Consider the following 22865-nt stretch of genomic DNA (forward strand, 5'->3'; position numbering starts at 1 on the left):
ACCTACGCAGTCACGGGGAGAACATGCAAACTCCACGCAGGGAGGACCCGGGAAGCAAACCCAGGTCTCCTAACTGCGAGGCAGCAGCGCTACCCACTGTGCCACCCTGCATCTTTAACAGAGAAGTAATATCCACCCATCCATCCATCCATTTTCAAACCTGCTGAATCCGAACACAGGGTCACGGGGGTCTGCTGGAGCCAATCCCAGCCAACACAGGGCACAAGGCAGGAACCAATCCCGGGCAGGGTGCCAACCCATCGCAGGACACACACAAATACACCCACACACCAAGCACACACTAGGGCCAATTTAGAATCGCTAATCCACCTAACCTGCATGTCTTTGGACTCTGGGAGGAAACCGGAGCGCCCGGAGGAAACCCATGCAGACATGGGGAGAACATGCAAACTCCACGCAGGGAGGACCCGGGAAGCGAACCCAGGTCTCCTAACTGCGAGGCAGCAGCGCTACCACTGTGCCACCGTGCTGCCCTGCATCTTTAACAGAGAAGTAATATATGCAAAAAATTGCCCCAAATTTTTAATTGCCCCAAAAGCTAAAATAAGAACCGATGTTTTTGAAAAATGAGAGATGACCATAATTAAAAAAGATTATTTCATAAAGTTTTATCAGTACCTGTGTAAAGCTAGCTTACAGCCCAATAAAAAACTGCACAACAAGATTAACAAAATTATACAATATAAAAAAATATGGTAACAATTCTAGTGACAATCTGATTATGTTGTTCAATGTAGTACATTTTTTCATTTTAAATTTATTTATATAATCACTGCATGACCTTAAGCTGGATAAATGGGTTAGGAAATGCATGGATTAATGAAGTTCTATAAATATAGCTTTGTCACAAAAGCACCATATTATTGTAAATTTATATAACTTTGGGTAATTCTGTTTAAAATTATGATTTTATTACTTTTTTACATTTAAATGGTGGGTGGTACAGTGATTTATTAGTCAGCACTTCTTCCTTACAGTTCCATGGACCCAGGTTCAGTTTCTGGCACAGTCACTGCCTGTACGGTATTTTCAAGTTCTCCCTGATGTATCTGTGCTTCTTTGGGTACTTTAATTACTTTCCATTATGTCAGGCATCATAATTAATTAGTCTAATATGACTGTGTTTCTCCCACATTCCTAATGTAAGCTTAATAGGTCAGTTAAGATGTGCTGAATGGTGCACAAGAAGAATATGGCTTTTCATAGTTCTCTAATTCTTTGCTCAGGGCACTTGCCATTTTTGTACTTTGTTTCCATGCAGTCTGTAAAAACATATTTTAACATTTGTTTATTTTATATTATATTTTAACAGTTTATTTAACATTCCAAATGCATACTATTGGTAAAAAAGAAAAGAAAATACTATCTGAATGCTGTGTTGTTTTTTCATGCCCACCCTGTGTTCACGTGGGCGTTTTTCTGGGTATTCTAATTTCTTTACACAGACATATAGATATTCATTTTAGTTTGGAAAAAAGTCTTTGCATACATGGACACTATGAAGGACTGGTCTTCTTCAAATCAAGGAAAGACATAATATTTTAAATTGATAAGCAAGATTTCTCCAGAGGCCTGATATTTTGGCTACAGTTAAGTCCTGATTTCTGTATGAATATTTACTGTTCTGCTACTCTGATTGAGAAAAGTGATTTGGACAATGAACTGATGTAGGCCTATATAAAATTCAATAGCTGTAGTATATGTGTTGAAAGTGAATGATGAAAATGCAATCTGAAACTTTATGTGTTTGTTATTCCTTTTATTTATTTCAGGTAATCTAGGTAAACCAGCATTGAGTGCAACATCTGACAAAACTAGAAAGGAAGAATCAGTAACACTGACATGTGAATTGCTTCAACCATTCCCTGAAGCTCACTGCCATTTCTACAGAGATGACGATTCACATCCATTCAAGTCAAAGAGTTCTGAAGATAACAAGTGTGAGCTGTCTGTGAATGGATGTGAACTGCTAGGAGGTCGAGCTACAGGGATGGAGACTAAGGTTCAACTGAGGTGTGACTACACTCTGAATATGAGCCCAGAGATTCATTCACAGTACAGCAAGGACTGGAGTGTAAGAGTGCTGGGTGAGTTAAATAATACAGAATCTACTATGAATGTAATGATAAGCAAGATTATTTAAACTGATTTAATTATACCTTTGCTTCATACTGTATACAGGGTGGTCCAGATCTAACTATGCAATTATTGCATTGCATTGCATGAAATGTTGCATAGTTAGATCTGGACCAGCCTATAGTTCTTACTTGCACATTCAAATATTATTGCTTAGCTGTTTTTATTGTTTATTTGTTACAAATTACAACATATAGAGCAGTTTACAATTATGATATTACTGATCTATTTTAGGTTAAATTAATTATTAACAAAAGAGAGATAAATTACCTTTTTCAGCAATTTGGAGAATATGTAGCTATGGCTAAAATATATTTTAGGCATTTTATCTATTTTATTACCTGCATTGTTCATACAAATGGCATTTCTCCCTTTTGCTGGACAGAATTGGACCTGTGTCTATGTAAGGTACGACTCAAAAGAAATGTCACCACCTCACCCAACATCATATTTCCTGACACTTTAGGTGGTTTCAAAAACTTTATGGATGATTTCAGTTGTGCTGTCTCAGCCAATCTTGTCATATTAGCCTTTGCGTTCACTCTGACATTTATTACAGTAAGTTATTAAATGTGCATTAAGTTAAAATTAAAAGGAAGTGTTTATGACATATCTAAGATGTTTTGGTGGTTATGTTACACTTTAATATTAGTATTATCAATCACTCAGTCCTTGTTTTATTACATGACTGGAAAATAAATACCAAAGAAAAACTTGACATATTTCAATGCAATTTTATAAGAAATAGAACTTCTTAGCTATCTTTTGTTACATGCATTTATTATGTAAACCTCAAGTTACAGAGCATGCCTACAAAAATCCAACTGTATTAGTCATTTTAATAGATAATTCAATGATCTAATTGGAAGCTAAATTGACTATTTCCAGCAGCATTAAAGAACTGTTTTATACACGAATACCATGTCAGAGTCACTTATCTTTTAAAAATTATACTTTAGTAAAAGTACGACATGCCAACAATATAAATGAAAGAAATGAGAAAGGTGTTCAGGAAAAGACAACACTCTTTAGCAGGTTGAGATCTTTCTAGGGTTACTTGTTAAACCTCTCTGTAGCTGTATTTGTCCAAAATGTCCAAGGTTCTGCAACTTTAGCTTACTTCATGGAATAATTCAGGCAATAGTGTGATGCATGTTCAAATAATTCTACTAGTAATAATTCCCTTCTACTAGTATCTTTGTTTTAGAAGTTTTAGTAAAATTCAAAGCAAATAAGTTCACACAAATGTAGAGAAAAAATTGATATTACAAAGAAAAAAAAAGTTCTGCTTAAGGCTTATTTGTCTTGTTTCCTTTCTCTCTATATTTGGTCATATAGTCATACTTTCATATGTTCATTAAAGCTGGTAGAAAGATAAGGAGATAATCAGAATGGTCAGAACAGTTACCATACTGTATGCCAATGTTCTAATTGTAAACTAATCTAACAGTCCATGCTTCTAGCAGTTAGACTATTTCCTAACTAACCTAACTTATAGCTAAGAAAGTTCTATTGCACGTTAACTTACAGGGGGTAAAAGATTATACCATAACCTAAGTAACTGTGTGAAACTGATATTCTGTTGAAATTGGCAGACATGTTTGTGTATTTAACATTAACTTTAAGACTAGCTCTTACACACTCCATTGGCCAGTATTTTCTGCCAAGAGGTAGAATAATTGTCACATTTTAACTTAAAGGTTATGAATCCCTGAACTAAGCTATTTTGTTAATGAAGGCTGAGAAGACAATTTATGATGCTTGATAAAACCAGATGGTTCAAAGGGCTAAATTTTGATTCTTGTAAACTTAGTATGATCAAAATTAAATTTCACACAGTTACAACATCCTTGACTTATCAATTAATCACATTCATGATGCTGCTGATAAAAGCTGTAACATTAGGTAAAATCTACAGCAGGCTGCAGTCACTGAATGTGCATCTTCGCTTATGTCCATGAATGACACAAAATCTAAAGCATTAACAACCGCCATTTATTGCAAAATGGATTACATCAGACTGGAGATCTCTAAATTTCATTGAAAATTCGGGGCTGAGAGACATCAATCAGCAAGATCTGAAAATTCTTTCACATCACCTTCACATGGGAAAATTGTGCCATGTGTGGTATGAACAAAGTTTTCCAACTATGACTAATCTGTCTGTAATAAGTGGTAATTTCACACAGACAAGTATACATGAGTACCAGTTTGTGTGTGAGCATGCCCTATGACAGACAAATACAAGACCGATTCATACTTTGAGGCCAAAGCTTCCAGGAAAGTTTTTCCCCTATGCTGGACTAAATGGGTTCAGAAAACTAATTTTTTTTTCTTGATCCATTTAAGGAAAGATCTGTTTTTCTTCAGACAGAAAAAAGTGTATATTTGTGGAGAGGGCTTATTTTACATAAATGTGTGGCCTACTTCTCCACTCATACAAACATTAAAAAAATGTTTCATATTCATTTTGCTAGGACTTCAGAAATGCTTTTCCCTTGTCTTTATTGTCCTTGGCATCTTTTAGTTTCCCATGAGCCCTTACTAGAAAATTAGAACATTAGAAAGATTTAGACAAGAATAGGCCAATGTAATAGAACACACACAAAAAAGGAAAATGTTTAGGGATCCACGTATACTTGGATAAAGGTTTGGTTGATATGTCTTCATAGACTTGAGCTCAAAACAGAACTAAAGTAAATGAAAGATGGCTGCCATATATATAGCTGATAAAGCAGAAGTGACGTAATGAGATGATGGAATTCTGGGAACCGGAAATGACATCAGATGGGGGTGGGATCTTGAGGACTGGAAGAGGAAATGATGTTGACTGGCTCCTTAGGACCAGAAGTGGTTTTACAATGAGGGTTCTTGGCTGGTCTGCAGGGAAAGAGGAGAAAGAGTTAGAGGGCAGCGCCAACCCTGGTCTGATGGGAACATACACATATTCAAGTGCATAAACTGTCTCCCAAGCACAGATGTGTGACATCTTCCAGCCCTACAAAGATAGCAAGCTCTATCCATTTAACTCCTCCAAATAACATCAAAACGAATTCTGAAGGTCCCTAAAGTCCTACCATCTACCACACAACTTGGAAATTTATTCCATGTGTCTATGGTTCTCTGTGTGAAGGAAAACTTCCTAATGTTTATGTAAAATTTACCCTTAACAATTTTCCAACGGTGTCTCCGTGTTCTTGTTACTAATTCATTTCATAATTTTCAATCACTTCATTCATAAACTTCAGTCACGTCATCTCTCAAACTTCTTTTGCTTAAACTGAAAAGGCTCAGCTCTTTTAATCTTTTCTCAGAGGCATGTAATAATGTGCTACCAGCAAAAAAAGAACTTTGAAGCGTGAGCGTGATATATATTTCTGTTGTTACATTTAATGTTTTTACATATCTCTATACCAGAATTATCAGGTTGTGTTTACTGTAACTTCTTAATCTTACTTTACTGTCACTTAAGATTTTATTCTATGCTGTGATTTTATGTACACATGCAACTTTAGCATTTTCTAATAAAGCAGAACTGCAATTTAACATTCTTATATTTAACATTTTTCTACATTTTACATTTTTGAATGGCGAGTGGTGGTGGTTTGGTGGCCAGTTTTACATCACAGAAATAACATTTGTTTTGAAAAATAAACAAAAAAATGATTTTTATGTTTTTTATTTTGTAATTATTTGAATATCAGTATGTTACTTTATATACTGTATAACGAAACACATTATAGACATCCTCTATTTTTATTATAAAACAGCATTGTTTTAAACATTAAAGTTAAAATTTTACAACAAATCAAGCATTTAACAACTTCACATCAACAGGTTTTAAGCAATTCCCTATAAAACTGCTAAATGGAGGTTCTACAGTGCCATGTATATACAGAATACAGTAAATACAGTTGGCAACACAAAATAAGAATTCAATTATAATAATAATTAAAATTAACAATCACAATTACAATATCAAGGATAATATTCATCAGTTATGAATTTTGTAGTAATTGTGAACGCCTAAGATGACTGTGCTATACTTTCACAAACTTTATTATAGACTGTTGCTTTTAAAAGTTAAAAAAGGTGGTTTGCGATTCTTCCATTTGAGTGGGATACATCTGCATGTTAGTATTATGGCATAGGCAATTACAATCAATGTATCCTGTGGCGAGCGGCTGGGGGCGGTACCCAGCTGGGACTCCTGGAAGGACCGAAGGAGGGAGTATGTCTCCTCTGGACCACAAGGGGGTGACCGCCCTGGTGGCTATGGGGACCATGGGAAAGGAGCGTGGAAGCTCAACCCTATTGGGGCCTGTGGTCACCCCCAGGGGTCACCCAGATGCCTGGAGAGCCCTGGTCCTCAGCACTTCCGCCACACCTGGAAGTGCTGGGGAGACGATGACCAGGGACAACCGGAGTGCTTCTGGGTGCACAGCCGGCACTTCCGCCACACCAGGGAGTGCCGGTAGAAGCTCATTGGGAGGCACGTATAGCATGTCCGGGTGAGGATATAAGGGGCCGCCTTCCTCCATTCGTTGGCTTGAGTTGGGAGGAAGAGGATGGAGCTCCTACAGATTTTATTTTTTTCTCCAGCTTTCTGGAGTTTTTTTTTGTTTTTTCTGTCCACCCTGGCCATCGGACCTTACTCCTTATTATGTTAACTAAGGTTGTCTTATTTTAATTTCTTTTTTGTCATTTATTCTTCTTTTCTTCATTATGTAAAGCACTTTGAGCTACTTTTTGTATGAAAATGTGCTATATAAATAAATGTTGTTGTTGTTGTTGTTGTTGAGTGGAGGTGGTCAAAAAGAGAGAAAGTCATAGAGAAGAAGCCTGGACTTGAGGGTGACTGGTACGAGAGTACTGTGTTTATGTGCACTGTAAATATGAAAATGTATAATAAACGTGTGTTGGTGGTTGAACCTTCGGTGTCCGCCTGTCTGTGTCCGGGCCAGCTTCCACAATCCCTATGCACTTTAATGCCATCTGGGAGTACACCAAATATCGCCGTTAATGAATTAGAAGTGATTGTGAAGCCCAATGCTGTCTAAGAAGCATATAAAGATACAGTATTTGTCCAAAGTGATGTTAATTTAGTGCATTCCGATTCTGTATATTTTTGACAGTTTTAAAACAGATAAATGTAATTGATCACAATTAGGTCTGAAATTTTTATAGTATGTTACAGTAACTGCAAAGTTACATAAAAGCATTTTTAACAGGATTTAAATACTGGAGACCACAGTGTTGTGTTTATATGAATGTTCATAACACAATTTTGTATGTACTATAATATGGAACTTGCCCTGAAAATATCTGTTATTGGAAACATCAGCAAAAAAGGGTTTTACTTCTTATTTTATAAAAAAATATTTCAAACTTGGGTGGTGCAGTGGTAGCACTGTTACCTCAGCAGAAGGAGCCTGGAGTTAAACTCTTGCATCCTGCAAGTGTAGAGTGTCCATGTTCTCCTTCTGTCTACTTGGGATTCCTCTTGCTGTCCAAAGACGTAAGTTAGGTAGGCTGGTGATACTAATTTGACCCTAATTTATATAAGTGCGATCACCCTGCGATGGACTGGCACTTTGTTCAGGAATTGTTCCCACCTTGTGTTTGATGTTTGCTGGAATAGGCTTCAGCTTTACTATACTCTGGATAAGAAGATTTAGTTGGTGGATGGATGGGTGGATGTTTCAGTCTTATTAATAAAATGGCAGTCAACCAATATTATTGTACTTTAAATAACAAAACTGAAATAATTTAACCTAAAATGAACAATGGGTATGTGTAGTATAGGTTAACCTTATGCTTAACTATCCAACAGTTTTTGATAATAACAGAAAAGGCATATTGATGCTATAAAAACTCACCATTAGCTGATGATTAACCCCTCGGTACAGATATGACGTCTTTACTGAAGGATTGTTAAGTGTGTCACCTCCCCTTCCACCAGCTGTACTCCCTAGGACTGCAAGGCATGCTTAGGATGCTGGGAATTGCAAGCACTGATTTCTGCCACTCAGCTTAGTAGCCAGCTATTATATGAGCTGACGAAATTTAACTGTGTGTTCTAATGGTTACATTTGGCAAAATGAGTACTAGAAAGCACAAAATGAATGAAAACGCGGATGAAGTTTATCGTGTGTAGTACTATTTCTCACTGTTAGTGATGGCTGCTATGTATTCATCTGTGTCAAAACTTGTTTTCTTCTGTTTGTAAGCAAAAAATATGTCACTAAATAAAAATTAATCGAAATTCAGTTAAAAAGAAAACCTTTGGTATTTTTCATGCGTTTTTGTATCTTGTAAATGAAAAGTTACTTAATCCTGACTAGCAGCACAATGAGAACCCTTATTCTCTGCATTAAAAAAAGAACCAATTTTTTAAGAAAAGTTTTAATCACACATTTGCATCTAAGGTTTGAGCTTATGCTGATGAAAATCTGGCTTTTAACAAGCAGCACCTAACAGTGCTAAATTTGTAAAAGCCGTTGCTGGAAAATACACCAGCAGAATCATGGAGAAAGACCCAGCAAAAGCATCCTATCGTTTGATTTTTTTCGTGATGCAAATGGTGCTTGAATTTTCACATCTTAACAATCATTAACAAGAGGGAGACATGTTAATGTTAGAGAAATCTGCACACATACAGCAAAATTCTGGTATGGTCCCAGCAGAATTTTCATACAAAAATGGTACTGAATAATTATTTATTATAAAATAAATTATCAAAAAAATATCAGCAATGTACTTAATGTATGTAATTTATCTGAGGGTTTTTCATTTCACAATATTACTGTGACCTTCTTCAGTGACATATTGTCAGCATGAAATAACGTTTCAAGTAAGGGTATCATTCTCTAACCAAATTTTTCTTTTACTTCCCTTTTATGATTATGGAATTTTGAGAAATATTTTGTCTCCAGTGTTTGCTACATTCATTCTACAAATTTGGCAAGCAATTGTAAATGATTTTTCATAAAAACTACTGTTCAGGTCCTTAATAAACTAAAAGTATTCAGTACGAAATTACTGATTTGCATTTTTATTTTCTTTAAGTACAGACAAGTATTGTAGTGGGATGTAAGAATCTACTGATTGATGAGGAATTCTGACAGATTTGAAAATAGTAGCAGATTTCACATGTGGCAATCAGAGTGACTGAAGATGAAAGTCAGAAATGTCAGTGAACTATAAAGAAATTGCACATACTAGAAGTTAATATGTCAAAATAATACAACATTTAATTTTTTTTCAGATATTCCAAAACCAGAGATTTCTTTCTATGATGAAAATAAAACTTCAATTCTCTGTATAGCCCCTGACAATGTCACTGAAGTGCTGTTCAGCTTGTATCAGGAGGGGACAGAAGAATGGCCTGAGAGTAAAAAGGCTGAAAAGAATCACAACTTTGTTATCTTTGAAACTTCAAGGCATGATGGTGAGAAGTCTCAGGGCTACTGGTGTCAATATGAGTATGAGGGAATAAAATCACCCAAAAGTGATGTGATCCACACAGATGAAAGAGGTGAGCATGGTTTTGACATGATAAAATCTTGTTACAGTCTAACATATCCTTATCTCTACAGTATTCCTTAATTTAACATAGTAACATTGTTAGAAGGTGATTAATAAGGTTTAGTTTTAGTAAAAGTTTACTCCTGTCTGAACTTTTCCCATAGTTATGAACTAAATAAATCTAAATGTAACTAGGTGATTTTATTATTAAATAATTCACCTAAACGTAATCATAATATGAACAAAAATACCTCTACTGAATTTTGGATGCATTCTTCCATTATTACTCCAAACAATGTGTGCTGATTTTACTTTAAATACTGCAGGATGAAATGGTTCAATGCATTTCACTGGCACTTCACATTACATAACCAGTTAAGAATGGGTTATCAATTCAAAACAAATTTAAGCTGTTAATTAAAGTTTTACTATTGACACATTTATTGATAAGGCAAAGTAACCCACGCAAATGCTACATATGCTCCAAAAACAGCTTGAAGCTTGATCATTTTGTGCCTCAAGACAAGAATAAAGGTATCCAAGCAGGATGATCAGGTATATTGTTATACCACTTTCCATCAGATTCCTCTTTTATAGGTTTATATGGTATAATATGTAGATTCATGAAGTGAAAAGTGTATTAATTATCCTGAAAATAATCTTGATTTCAGTTTGCATACATTCTTTCATTGTTTTTTTTTCAAAAAACAGAAATTCCATCAAACGTTCATTAATGGATTTGAATGAAAATTGCAAACTGTCTATAAATAAGACAAGAAAACAGGGCATGGGCATACATTCAGCCACACCTTTAAGATTCCTTTAAACAGCCAAGGAAATGAAAAGCAGCATGAGTTTGAAGGCTTTTTTTATTTTAAATTAAATTCAAATCATGAAGTGTTGAAGGCAAACACAGGTGTGTTTCCTGAGTAATTTGCTTTCCATCATTCACCATTTTCAAGGTATTTTAAACCACAAGACAAAGGGATTCACTGTGAATCAAAAAGGGATAGAAAAATAAATAAATATAGTAGCCAGTAATACATGTAATAAAACAACTATAAGAACGCAAGACACTCGATAAGCAAGAGGCGAACACTCAGTCCATCAGGTTTGTTGTGTTAGTCCCAACCTTAAATGTCCCAGCATCTCATGCAGAAGTTTATACTTAAGCACTTGACTCTGTAGTTTGTTCCTGTTTCACTGCATGCATTTTCGTTTTTTTGAGTTCTTCCTGGATTCAATATTACTGCTCTTCCCCTTAATTTCTACTTGTGATATCAAAAACAAAACTAACTAAAGCAGAACCTCTATTTAGCATTTTTCAATGGACTGCCTTAAAAACAGTATTAAATGCAATAAAAGGTTAAATGAATGAAATTTTCACTGATCTGTCAGGATCCCGTTAGTATTGATCTTGGTTCATTAGGTTTTCTCATAATTTCACTGCAGTTATGTTTACGATTATTAGTTATGATTCAGTTTGAAAGTTTCCTGACTTCTTCTGCTTAGTTTGTTGAATTCTTATGTCCTGTTTCAGATTATTTTTTTCTTTTCAAGAATGCTTCCCCATTGTTGATAATAATGTTTTAGATAAACTATGAGAGCCTGAAACACAATTGCAGCAAGGCACATTCAATGTTCCATTTAAATTTCTCAATGGAGCTCAATTTCCATTTTTTCACTCATAGATAACAACAATTGATGCCTAAAATCACATAAGGAAATACAATAAGATAGTACAAACTACAAGGCAAAATGCAAGACTTAATTATACCACTCACTAAATACAGAACTGTCGCATATGAAGATTCAGATTTGTTCAAATACAGCAAAAACAAAGAAGAAACTAATTAACAAAAATGAAAAATAATATCTGTCATCAACTAATTCTAGAACTCCTGGCCGATTGTAGAAAAGGAGTCAGACATGCATTAGATCTGATCTGATCTGATACGTTAAATCACAACATTACAGAAAGGATTTACACTACATTTGTAACCACAGTTTTGCATCCAAAACCTTAACTTCTTGCTCCAAACAATCACTCCACACCACACAGCACTTCTCTAGTGTCCACACAGTTCAATGTACAGGTGTGGCATTTTCTATTTCTTTTCCTTGTCGTCATGTGGTAACCAATTCATAAACATGCTAAACTGAACAGACAAGAAGTAATGCAGTAACTAGCATCATGTCTTTTAGGCCGCATCTGTCTAACAAAATGTTTTCAGCATACAGGGAACATTTCTATCAAATTTTGACCACTTGCAAAATTAATTTCAACAGTCAAAAAAAAAACAGAATAGAGTTATTTTTAGTGCAGTTTACAGTAAATATATCCTTAAAAGACTCATGCCTGCTCAGACAAGAAATCTGTTTTAAAAACAGCATCCACAAAAATGTTAAATACGGGTTCTACTGCATTTCATTGAAAAAAATCACCTAAGTTAGCTTTATTGATGCTTAAATTAGTTTTGAACATCTGTATTTGGTTCCCTAAAGAGCTTTAATTCTGCATATCTCTTAGTCTAGAGATGGAGTTACTTGATCTTTGTTTCTTAGTTTCTTGAGCAACTATTTATTGTTTGTAGTGTAGTGACGAGAATTGCACACAATATCATCTAGAGTCAGACTTTCATAATGTAGGTAATTTTCACTTCTTTCATTTTCATAACTCGTACTCTTGAGGCCTTGAACACTGTAAGTCTGGTAGCTCTTTTCCTAATGCTTAGGTCCATCCAATTATTCATTGAATACTTGTAAACATTATCTGATTTCCTTGATGGCTGTATTGGCATATCAAAATGATTTGTTTGATTTTGACTTCTTTTTTTTTGTAGTACAGTGATCTGTATTGTGTATCCATGTGTCTTACATTGTCAGTCACTCAGAATGTCAGGACTCTTAAAAGTTGCACTAAGGCATTAAACGATTGTAGCTGTTGTTCTTCTTGTGGATCAGTGCCACTGCTGCTGAAGAAAAGCGAGTCAGACATTGGCATCTTAGCGCTGTGTTATCTTTATTTTTTTTTCTTGCAAAATCACCTCAGTGGTCACACACTTTACCACATTTGAAATGTTCTCAACTCACTAAAATTTAACAAGTCTGAATTTAAAGGTTTCTGTTTAAAACAGGTGCCAGACATAGGCAGTGTACACTCCCTCTAAACAGTTGTTAGTGCAGAGACACAGTAGTGACAGTCAACAGTATCTGCTGTAAGGCAAAGTAAGAAAAATTTATCAAATACAATACAATATGACAAAATTTTCATTACTGGAGAATCACTGACTAAACATTTGTTAAATTCTAGCCTGCTCTTATAATAGCTTTTAAAACAGCAATTCACTTGTACTCAAAAGGGGAGGACACTTTGTGATAATAATAATTCTTTACATTTATATAGCACTTTTTTCACTACTCAAAGCACTGTCCACACAGGGAGGACCCGGAAGCAAACCCACAGCCTCCTTACTGCCAAGCAGCAGCACTACCACTGCGCCACCTGCATACCCTTGTCTGATTTGTGCAACCCGTTCTCATTTTGAAAAGTATTAACATTAAATACTCTGACACAAGCCATAAAGATTCCTAATGGGATCTTTTATATTAATAAAAAAAGTTGTATAAATAAAATTAATTAAGCCAGGAGTCAACCTTTAATGCACAGATTGGCTGCAGTAAAAATCTACAGCCACATCTGCCCTTCATGACTAAAAATGGACAGCTCTGCACTAAAAATAGTTGGCTACAAAAACTTTTCTCCTAGTTTTTAAATTATATCATGTCATTTTCTAACCTGCTTAGTCCTGTCCTGGGTGGCAGGAGCCTATCCCAGCTAGCACAGGGTAGGAAGAAACCCTGGACAGTCCATCACAGAGTGAACACACACAGCCACCACACACTAGGGCCAATTTAGTGTCTCCAATTTGCCCAACTTGCATGTCTTTGGATTGTGGGAGGAAACCCAGGTGGACACGGGGAGATCATGCAACCTCCATGCAGGGACACAAACTCTGCTTTTTACTGTGAGGCAGCAGCACCACTGTGCTGGTTTTTTTTTTACATTCACCTTCTCTAGAATTAATTTTCATTTGCTAATGTCAAAAAAAAGATCAGAATGTCAGGAAACTAGAGCCCATCACGGTGGCATCAGTTGTAAAGCCATAATCACCATGCCTTTCATTTCTCACCTTATTCTTACACAGACATGCTACAACCCCCCAGATTATTAGTACTGTCTGCTACACCTTTACAACAATTGTGACAAATCATTGAGGTAATCACCTTCTAGAACAGGGGTGTTGAACTCCGGGCCTGGAGGGCCACAGTGGCTACAGGTTTTCATTCTAACCCTTTTCCTAATCAGTGAGCAGTTTTCACTACTAATTAATTAATTTTCCTTTCATTTCAAAAGCCCTGTTTTTAAGGATTCAGTCCTCTGAATTGATTTGTTTCTTCATTATATGGCAGCCAAATAGAAATGAGACATGAAACAAGCTGACAGATGACCAGCTAAACTGGGATTTCAAACTCCAACCAATTTCACTCCAAGCAGTCTCTTAATGAGAAGCTGATTCTTGCTGTTAATTACGCCCGTTATTTAATGCAATGGCTTGTTGCTGCTCTCATTCTACCACAGCAGATATTTCCAAATTTGTTGAATTTTCTGTTTTTTCTAAGAACATTGTCAAAATGTTTTGGTGACCTGAAAGACCAACCTTACTGAGACCTTCACCTTTCTTTATTTTCAGATATTGTGTGATGGGCACAGGTGAGCTGGTCATATGGTGGCTTGTTTGTCTCATTATTGTTTGGCTACTAATTAAGGAAAAAGAGACAATTAAGGGGCCTGAGTCAAGTTAATTAAACTAAAGCAAAAGAAGTTAATTAGCAGTAAAAACGGCTCACTAATGAAGAAGATGGTTAGAATGAAAACATGCAGCCACTGCGGCCCTCGAGGACCGGAGTTTGACACCTGTGTTCTAGAATATGGCAAATGATTCTCCATCCTCTGCACTTCTTTTTAATATCACATTTTATAGAAAATTATTTTTAAGTCTTTTTAGTGCATGCTTTTTTACAAAGTTTTTAAAGTTTTTGGATTTGAGCATCATGCTAATGGCAACAATCAAATTGAAGGAAGCACATTGCAAATACTAATGGCAAATATAATGTTCTTTTTGCAAAAACTAACACAGTATTGGCACATTCTTTATCTGTAAATAAGATGTCTCAAATGTAAGTTTAATATATACTTGTTATATTTATTTTTGACTTGAGGATGTTGTAGAATGTTATTAATATTATATATAAATGGGTCAGAAATGAATTGCTTGCAATGTTCCTTATGAATTTATTTTTCTTCCATTTAAAAGCAACTGAGAAATAACTTATAATATGTAAACTTTACATTTCAGGAGCGGCAATCATCACATATGCAGCTGGAGGAGCAGCTTTCTTAGGCTTACTGAGCATAATACTTATGTATTTATGCTGTTGTCGCAGTATGTCATTCCTTATTCTTTTTTTCTTATTTTCCAAGTTTATTTCATTCTTTTTATTAATAAAACATTGCTCCTTTTGTCTTTATGGGATTTACGGATGCCTGGAATTCTTTTTGGGTTAGTTTCATTTACACTAGACATGTGTTTGAATCAGAGTCAGGAGGTGCTGTTTTGATGAATTCTGCCCCTGTTCAAGACCTAATTCTCCCAGCAAGGAGATTCGTTTTTTTTTTCAGTCTTTTTTTTAACTCAGTTTTCAAATTGAGGATCATGAAGAGCTAGTGCTTATCTTGGCAGCTTTGTGCCAATACACCACAGAGCACATTCACACACACAATCATATCCACTTATACACAAATGATATTGAGTGACAGACACGCTAACCTGTTTGTCATTCAGACACAGGTATCAAATCTGACCCCTGATACATAAAAGATTTTCATAACCATTTATGTTTGGGAGCCACAAATTAAGATCAGCATTTAGCTTTAAGAATTATTTCTTATTTTAGGTTAAAGTTTAAAATCCTTTTAGTCTAAAATTATAATAGTATCATAAACCATGACATCCATCCATCCATCCATTTTCCAACCCGCTGAATCCGAACACAGGGGTCTGCTGGAGCCAATCCCAGCCAACAATCCTGGGCAGGGTGCCAACCCACCGCAGGACACACACAAACACACCCACACACCAAGCACACACTAGGGCCAATTTAGAATCGCCAATCCACCTAACCTGCATGTCTTTGGAATGTGGGAGGAAACCGGAGCGCCCGGAGGAAACCCATGCAGACACGGGGAGAACATGCAAACTCCACGCAGGGAGGACCCGGGAATCGAACCCAGGTCCCCAGATCTCCCAACTGCGAGGCAGCAGCGCTACCCACTGCGCCACCGTGCCGCCCAAACCATGACATACTTAAACCTAATATGTGTAACATTTCATTACTTATTTTTATATACATCAACAACCCCCTGCACCAAACAGGAAGTCGGCAGTCACAAGCAGTGGCTAAAGTGAACGTGTTTAGCATGTCACCTAGTGCTTCATAAAGAATTATTTTACAGATTTTTAAAACCTGCTCTCTAAATTTAGTGGCATGGGGAGGTAGAAACAAAATAAAAGGTGGTATAAGAAAAAAACACACTCTCTTTGATAGTATTGCATAACTGGTACAGGCCAAATTGCCAAGTTTTGTCCAGTTACCATTTACATTCAAGGGATAATTTTAAAGTCTGTGAGATCTCGAATCCCTTGATAAACTACTATTGTATCATATTATCAGAGTTTTCACCCACTTTTTAGCTGCACTTCTCATTGCACCATTGCAGGGAAGCTGAAACATCTACCATCAGCAATGTAAATTCAAGTCAAGAACCTGTCCTTGATAGGATGCCAATCCATCTGAGGCCATATTCATTCATATTAGGACATTACAGTGTCAGTATTTAACCAACCATGCAGACTTTAAGGTATGTGGAGGAGTCTCTGTACTTAGAGAAAATCCAGAGACAGAGATAATATGCAGACTGCTCAGTTCACTAACCTAGAATTGTATCCCAGTGCATTGAGCAATTGAGGTAGTAGTGCTATCCACTGTGCCACTAAGCTTCATACAAATACTGTACTACATAATGTTGCAAAAAAATATATATATGCCTCCAAAATAACCAATTTTTTGGCTTTTCTCTCTGTAAATACCCACACCATGTACTGACATTTTTAATTTAAAAAACTATTAGCTGGAAAAGGGGAAAAACAGTTGGCTCTCAGACTTCAGTTCTGAAAACAGCATGCTTTGCTCAACAGAAACATTGGAACAATGTTCTTGATTACTTAATTTTCTCTTTGTCTAAGAAGAAAGTTTTCAGTTAGAAGATCAAAAAAATACAAAAAAATGTAAAAATATTAAATTATTAAAAAATATTAGTTGAAATAATAGTTGAAAATTAGTTTATTTTCATGATATGGTAACTGAAACCAAAATCAGTGGACAGCAATTTAATATAATACTAGGGGGTTCCCCCCTGCTTCCTTCGCTCACCAACCTCAAAACCCCCCACCCCCCGCCCCTCCGGCCTGCGCTACACGCCAGCCACTTTCCATCTCTGCCACTCGTGTTGTGAAGAGGAGGGCTGAACGCACCCCAAGGAGATGCAGTCACTCCTCCGAAACCCCCTCTTAAACGGTGATACAATGGGAAACAAATGCAGTTTTTTTTTTTACCTCCTCTTTGCTCGATCAGCTGCTGGCTTGCTGCATTGAAAAGCCTGTGCAGCAGCTGTCCTACTCTTTGTCTTTTATTTCTGGCCCCAGGTGTGGTTAAATCTTTTGGCAAAAAGTCTCGTCTCGCGGGATGTGAGTTCTTGATATTTTTTAGTTTATAATTTAAGTTTATAATTGTAGTTTATAATTTAAAAATGGAATAAGAATCTGAAAATCTAACAACATCACATTAAAGTTCGATAAATTCTGAAAAGAATGATACCAAACATATATATGTAGGTTTTAAAATAATCCGGATTTAAAGCGTGACATAAAAATGTCACATAAAATCGTTGCACAAAATCGTTGCACTTTTAAGCTTAGGGTTTTATATATATAGAGTAGATAACTTATGACGGTCAAAATTGTAGATAGAGGTTCTTCTAAGATTACTCTCCATAATACCATGTCAGGTATGTCTCAGCTACTTACGACTCTGTACTGAATAAGCAAGTTCAAATAATCAATGGATGCATGAATGGATGGATGAATATATTATGCTATGTAAAACATAGTTTTAAATAAATTAGTTGTGATACTGTAAACACCCACATTTAGAATATTGCAACAGGCCATTCAGCACAGCGTAGCTCATCTGTATTCAACTAACTTATAAAAAACATCATCAAGTCAAAATGTAAATGTTCCAAAGTAAAATTTCATTCACTAATGTTTCTCTTTGTGTGAAGAAAAATGCTTATGAGTTTTATAAGTTTACCTTTAACCAACATGCATCTGTGCCCTGTTTTCTGCTTGAAACTGTCATTTTGAAGTGACCTTTCTAATTAATTTCATAATTATAAACACTCCTGATATGTCACTTCTTAACATTTGAGGACTTAAACTGAAAAGACTGAAATGCCTCACCTCATAGTTCACCTAGATGTGAGTCCTGTATCTGCTCTTCAGACTTTCTTTTTGTTTTTTACTGCTACTTAAATAAAGTGCTACTGTACAGATGTGAGGTTTAATTGATATTAAATTAATATTTAATCAATATTATGACATTTTCTTTTCCTTACAGAGAAAAGTAAACAACCCATTGAATCGTAAGTGTACTTTTTAAATTTGTTTTATTGCTATTTTCTTAAAAAGATACATTTTATGACTATTTTAAATCAAATTATATGATACATTTTTAAAGTAATCATTATCCTCATTTATGCAGTAGGGCAAAATAAATTAATCTTCATATATTTATAACAAAACTAGTAAAAAGCAAAGGAATATTTTGTATTTCTGAGCTTTCTGCGACTGCTCTGTGGGTGAATAAGAATTCCCATGGGGCTGACGCAAACTGCCCTTCATAGTGGGCACTTATTGATATCTGTAATCCCACCAAGATTGAGAGAAGTCACTTGAAAAATATGAATTATTAAAACAAATATAAATACGTGAAAAAAAAAATTGATAAACCAGTTTGGGCATCCCTAAATAATTAAATGTTAACTAAATATGTATTTTACTTTTCCTTATCAGGCAATTCCATTTCACAAATGAAGAAAATGGCAATTTAATCAACAGCACATGTAAGTATGCATTTAAAATGTAGAGGAAATATAAGTGACTAGCCAACCCGCAGCGTAGCATACGCCGCATAATTATGTATTGATGGGTGAACACTTCCTGAACGACACAGTTGTCAGTACTTGTAGATTAAGGTGTAGTGGGTCTTCATTGTTGACGCTTAATATAGCTAGTGTACTGTGAGGTTCCGGAGTCACAGATGAGAAACACTTTTTTATGTCTTTTAAGCACAGGGGAAACAATGAACATGTGAAACATCCGTAATGTAATAAGCCACCAAGAAAAGTAACATTGCAACAATGCTATCTATGACCCGATCGCTGTAAACAGAAGTGAAAACAAAATCGAGCGCAGTGCATTCTTTAACTGCCTTGTGGTGCAGTAGTAGTGCTGCTGCTTTGCAGTAAGGAGACTGTGGAAGATTGTGGGTTTGGTTCCCGGTTCCTCCCTGTGTGAATAGCGCTTTGAATACTGAGAACACCACTATATCAATGTAATGAAGTATTATTATTCTTATGTGTCCAGCGCTCTCTCTCTCTCGCACGCACGTGTATGTGTGTGTGTGTCACTTGCTGTCTCTCGCTCGCTGCACGTGTTCCTGCAGGCATATGCCGCATAATTATTTATTGATGGCTGAACACTTCCGGAAAGACACAGTTGTCTAAAAGGAGGGAAAAAAATGAACATTTGCAAAATCCGTAACGCTGCTTTCAGTAAGTACAATGCACACGCGTTTAATTTGTCGGCCACTTTTTGCCAGCTGTCTTTTCTGGTTTGGGCTGCTTTTGCAGTGTTACCGCTTGTGCATATTAAATCTTGAAATCCTTCGAGTAACTGATTAACTAACACCCACCCACCCACACACACACACAGCTTGTGTAGAAGGTCAGCTGCTGAGAGAGCGTCTCGATTGTTGCAGGGCCTGCATCGGTGAAGCAGGTGAGACGCTAATGAAACAGAGGCACAGGGCTTATTGGTTTTTAAAGACTGCTTCCTTCATTGTGTTTTGAGAGGGAAACAAACATACAGTTGTCCGTGACTGACAATTGGAGGACTGCCGTCGTATGCTCATTCAGCGATTCACATCCGCGACAAACATGCCTCTTCTTATATGGTCCTGCCGCGTCCACCCTCGTTCTCAAAGCATACACACCGCCTGGTCATGTGCCCGCTCGCAAGAGCAACTCACAGAGACCCGCCCACCAACTCTAAGACCAGAGCGTGTAAAACAGTTTGCGATGGTGGTGCGTGCGTCATAGCCGAAAAGAATAATGAAAAGTCAACATGGCTCAGAGGTGCATGTGGAGTCTAGCAGAGACGAACGTGAATGACGCCCTGTGTTGTGAGGTGCTGCGTCCGAGGTGGTGGGCATGGCTCGGCGAGTTGTCGTCGTATTCAATGGTCTTAGAGTTGGTGGGCGTGGCTGTCTTGCGTGCTTTCCATGGGTGGCTACTTGTCGGCGGCTTAGTGAATTATATATATAGATTATGTTATCTACTCTTTATATTGGTAATGTATTTAGTCTTTCTTCAATTTAAATTTCTGAGCTTATAGTAAGCACTACTTTAGAGGTACTTTAGAGAGCAAAGTAGAACGAAACATATAACAATAAAGAAAAATATAATAATTAGATAGGATAAAACTACAGCAAGTCAAAATAAGAAATTCATGGGGGCAAACATATATTAACAAAAGAATAACACCCTCTAGGATTTAATTTGACATGTTCTGTTTTTATGTTATAGCATCTTTTGTAAAATGCATATTTAACTTTCTTTTTTATTATAATTAACAGATGCTATGGTAAATGCTCCCTGTCAAGAAAATATTCAATCAGCGGTGAGTGTTAAAAGCTAAAATCTGAAAATGAATTGATGTCTGCACTGTTGCAGAATGAGTACACATGAAAGTCAAAACGAAAGAGTGAAGTTGTTAACTGAAGTAAAACTGAAGTAATTGTTTTTCCTGTTTTGTATTTGACAACACTTAATAAGTCACATTATCACTTATTCTGAGCCATAATGTAAATCTTTATACCCAAATGATACTTAACTTGTGCAAAGTAAGTAAAGGTGCTATAAACTAGTATCTGGTTTGCATCAAGTGCTTTGGGTACAGGCTCCAGTTCCTTACAACTCTGAAACAGAAAATGTAGAAAATGGATGAAGTAAATAACCTGTACACTACAACAGTTCAATACCTTTAGTAAAACTGCTCACTTATTTAGACTGTATAGTTAAAATATAGTAAGTAAATAAAAAAGGAGTAAGAAGCCAAAATAAAGGCAGACATAAGCCGCATTTATTCTTAGCATCGGGGTAAAGTTTGACTGCTTTTGTGAAAAGCTGAGTCCAACACCCATAAGATGTGTGTTCACAGTTTGTCAAGTTGTCGCTTAGTCAGCGTATGTAAACACTCCAGTCCTGGCAATGAAGCAATGAAAACACTTTTCTCAACACAGACTAGAAATTATTGCTACACAGCAATTTATTGCATTCACTCACACCATCTGGGCCATGTCCAACTCACAATACCCAACTCTATAAAAATGAGTAATTTTCAGATTATGTGATCTAGCCTCTGGCAGCAAACAGTCAATGATAGTTACAAATTGCGTTGATTAGTGAAATTCGCCAAAGCGTTTTTGATGACCTTGCTCACCGAATATTCTCTTGGAAATCTGATGTGCAGTTAGGTTAGACAAACATTTTTTCCCAGCGCCTCATGATACTTTGAGGGGCCAGCATGACATCACAGGACTGTAGCAGCCATGCACAGAACTATCACAAATGTATACTGTAAGATTGTTGCCGATCTACTTCCTGCATGTGTGATGTCAGAACCCAATCAATACTCCAGCCTTCCACTTCACAGGCATTAAACAAAAAAAAAAATGGTGGGGGTTGATTTGTTTTCGAACCTTTTTTTTTTTCTTTTTGTAAAACTTGAGTTATGCGTATGCAGTGTTACTTGATTTTAAAAAAATCAATAAAATTAATATATACTTAAAAAAAAAACTTGCAGTATTTTCATTTGAAGGGTACATTAGCTGACCATAGTGAGAATATTTTGAGTACTGTCACTGGATTTATAGCACTGATCACTGTGCACTGGCAACGTAGCACCTCTTGGCTAATCTGCGTGTATAATTAGCTGTGTGCCACAACTACAAGTCAAAACAAGCCTTAAATATCCATCCCCTCTCCCTCTCCTCATCAGGGAACACATGAGACCATGGTAATTAACAATAACGAAAGATTTATTACTGTATTCTAGGAGTTTCCTATTTGTGGTTGTTGTCCCGTCTGCATCTTTTGTTGTGTGTAGCACAGTGGACCAGTGATTAGCACTGCCGCCTTGTATCACCGATTATATTTTTGGCCACAATAATTCATCCAACATAGTTGGGAGATACTTTCCTAGCCCTCAGGGATCCTTAAAAGGCCATTGCACTATTATAATCTATTCCAAACTAGTTCAGTTCTTCCTTTCCTATTGACTTTAAAGCATTTCCAGGAGTTTCACAAATTTTTTGTACATTTCCGTGATTTCACTACTTTTAAATTATACACTGAGTTTAAAAATGTTATGTAATGTTGTAGGCTAATCATTAATGGTGGTGCTTGGCAGTCTATCTAGTCATTAATTTTGTGACTCACCAACAACAGTTTTGCCTCAATTAGTTATGCAATGAGTTTTGTATAACTATGTTATGCCTGACACCTTTGGTTTGATGACATTATATTTCGTGTGCAGAGTCAAATTTGGTGGAGATTAGGTTAACAGTATGGATTAGACAAAAACGCACTCAGCTGTACAGTATGCTGTGTATTAGGGTATAACTAAATGAGTGCATTGTTAGCCAATTAAAGGACAAGG

The 22865-nt window shown here is 36.2% G+C and overlaps 1 protein-coding gene across 5 annotated transcripts in view; it reads left to right on the forward strand.

Moving 5' to 3' along the window:
- LOC114650529 (uncharacterized) overlaps positions 1-22865 on the forward strand; it is a 414437-nt gene that overhangs the window by 387050 nt on the left and 4522 nt on the right. For 2 of the 5 annotated variants that reach the window (XM_051934850.1, XM_051934854.1), the window contains 5 exons: positions 9425-9694; positions 15105-15191; positions 18484-18508; positions 18939-18988; positions 20782-20825. In XM_051934850.1, the coding sequence (XP_051790810.1) occupies positions 9425-9694; positions 15105-15191; positions 18484-18508; positions 18939-18988; positions 20782-20825 (476 nt within the window). Of the gene's footprint in view, positions 1-2023; positions 2109-9424; positions 9695-15104; positions 15192-18483; positions 18509-18938; positions 18989-20781; positions 20826-22865 lie in introns of all 5 variants that reach the window. The other 3 variants (XM_051934852.1, XM_051934848.1, XM_051934845.1) reach the window with 3 other exon arrangements.

This window comes from Erpetoichthys calabaricus, chromosome 1 (assembly GCF_900747795.2).
Source record: "Erpetoichthys calabaricus chromosome 1, fErpCal1.3, whole genome shotgun sequence".
In the NCBI taxonomy this organism is placed as follows: domain Eukaryota; kingdom Metazoa; phylum Chordata; class Cladistia; order Polypteriformes; family Polypteridae; genus Erpetoichthys; species Erpetoichthys calabaricus.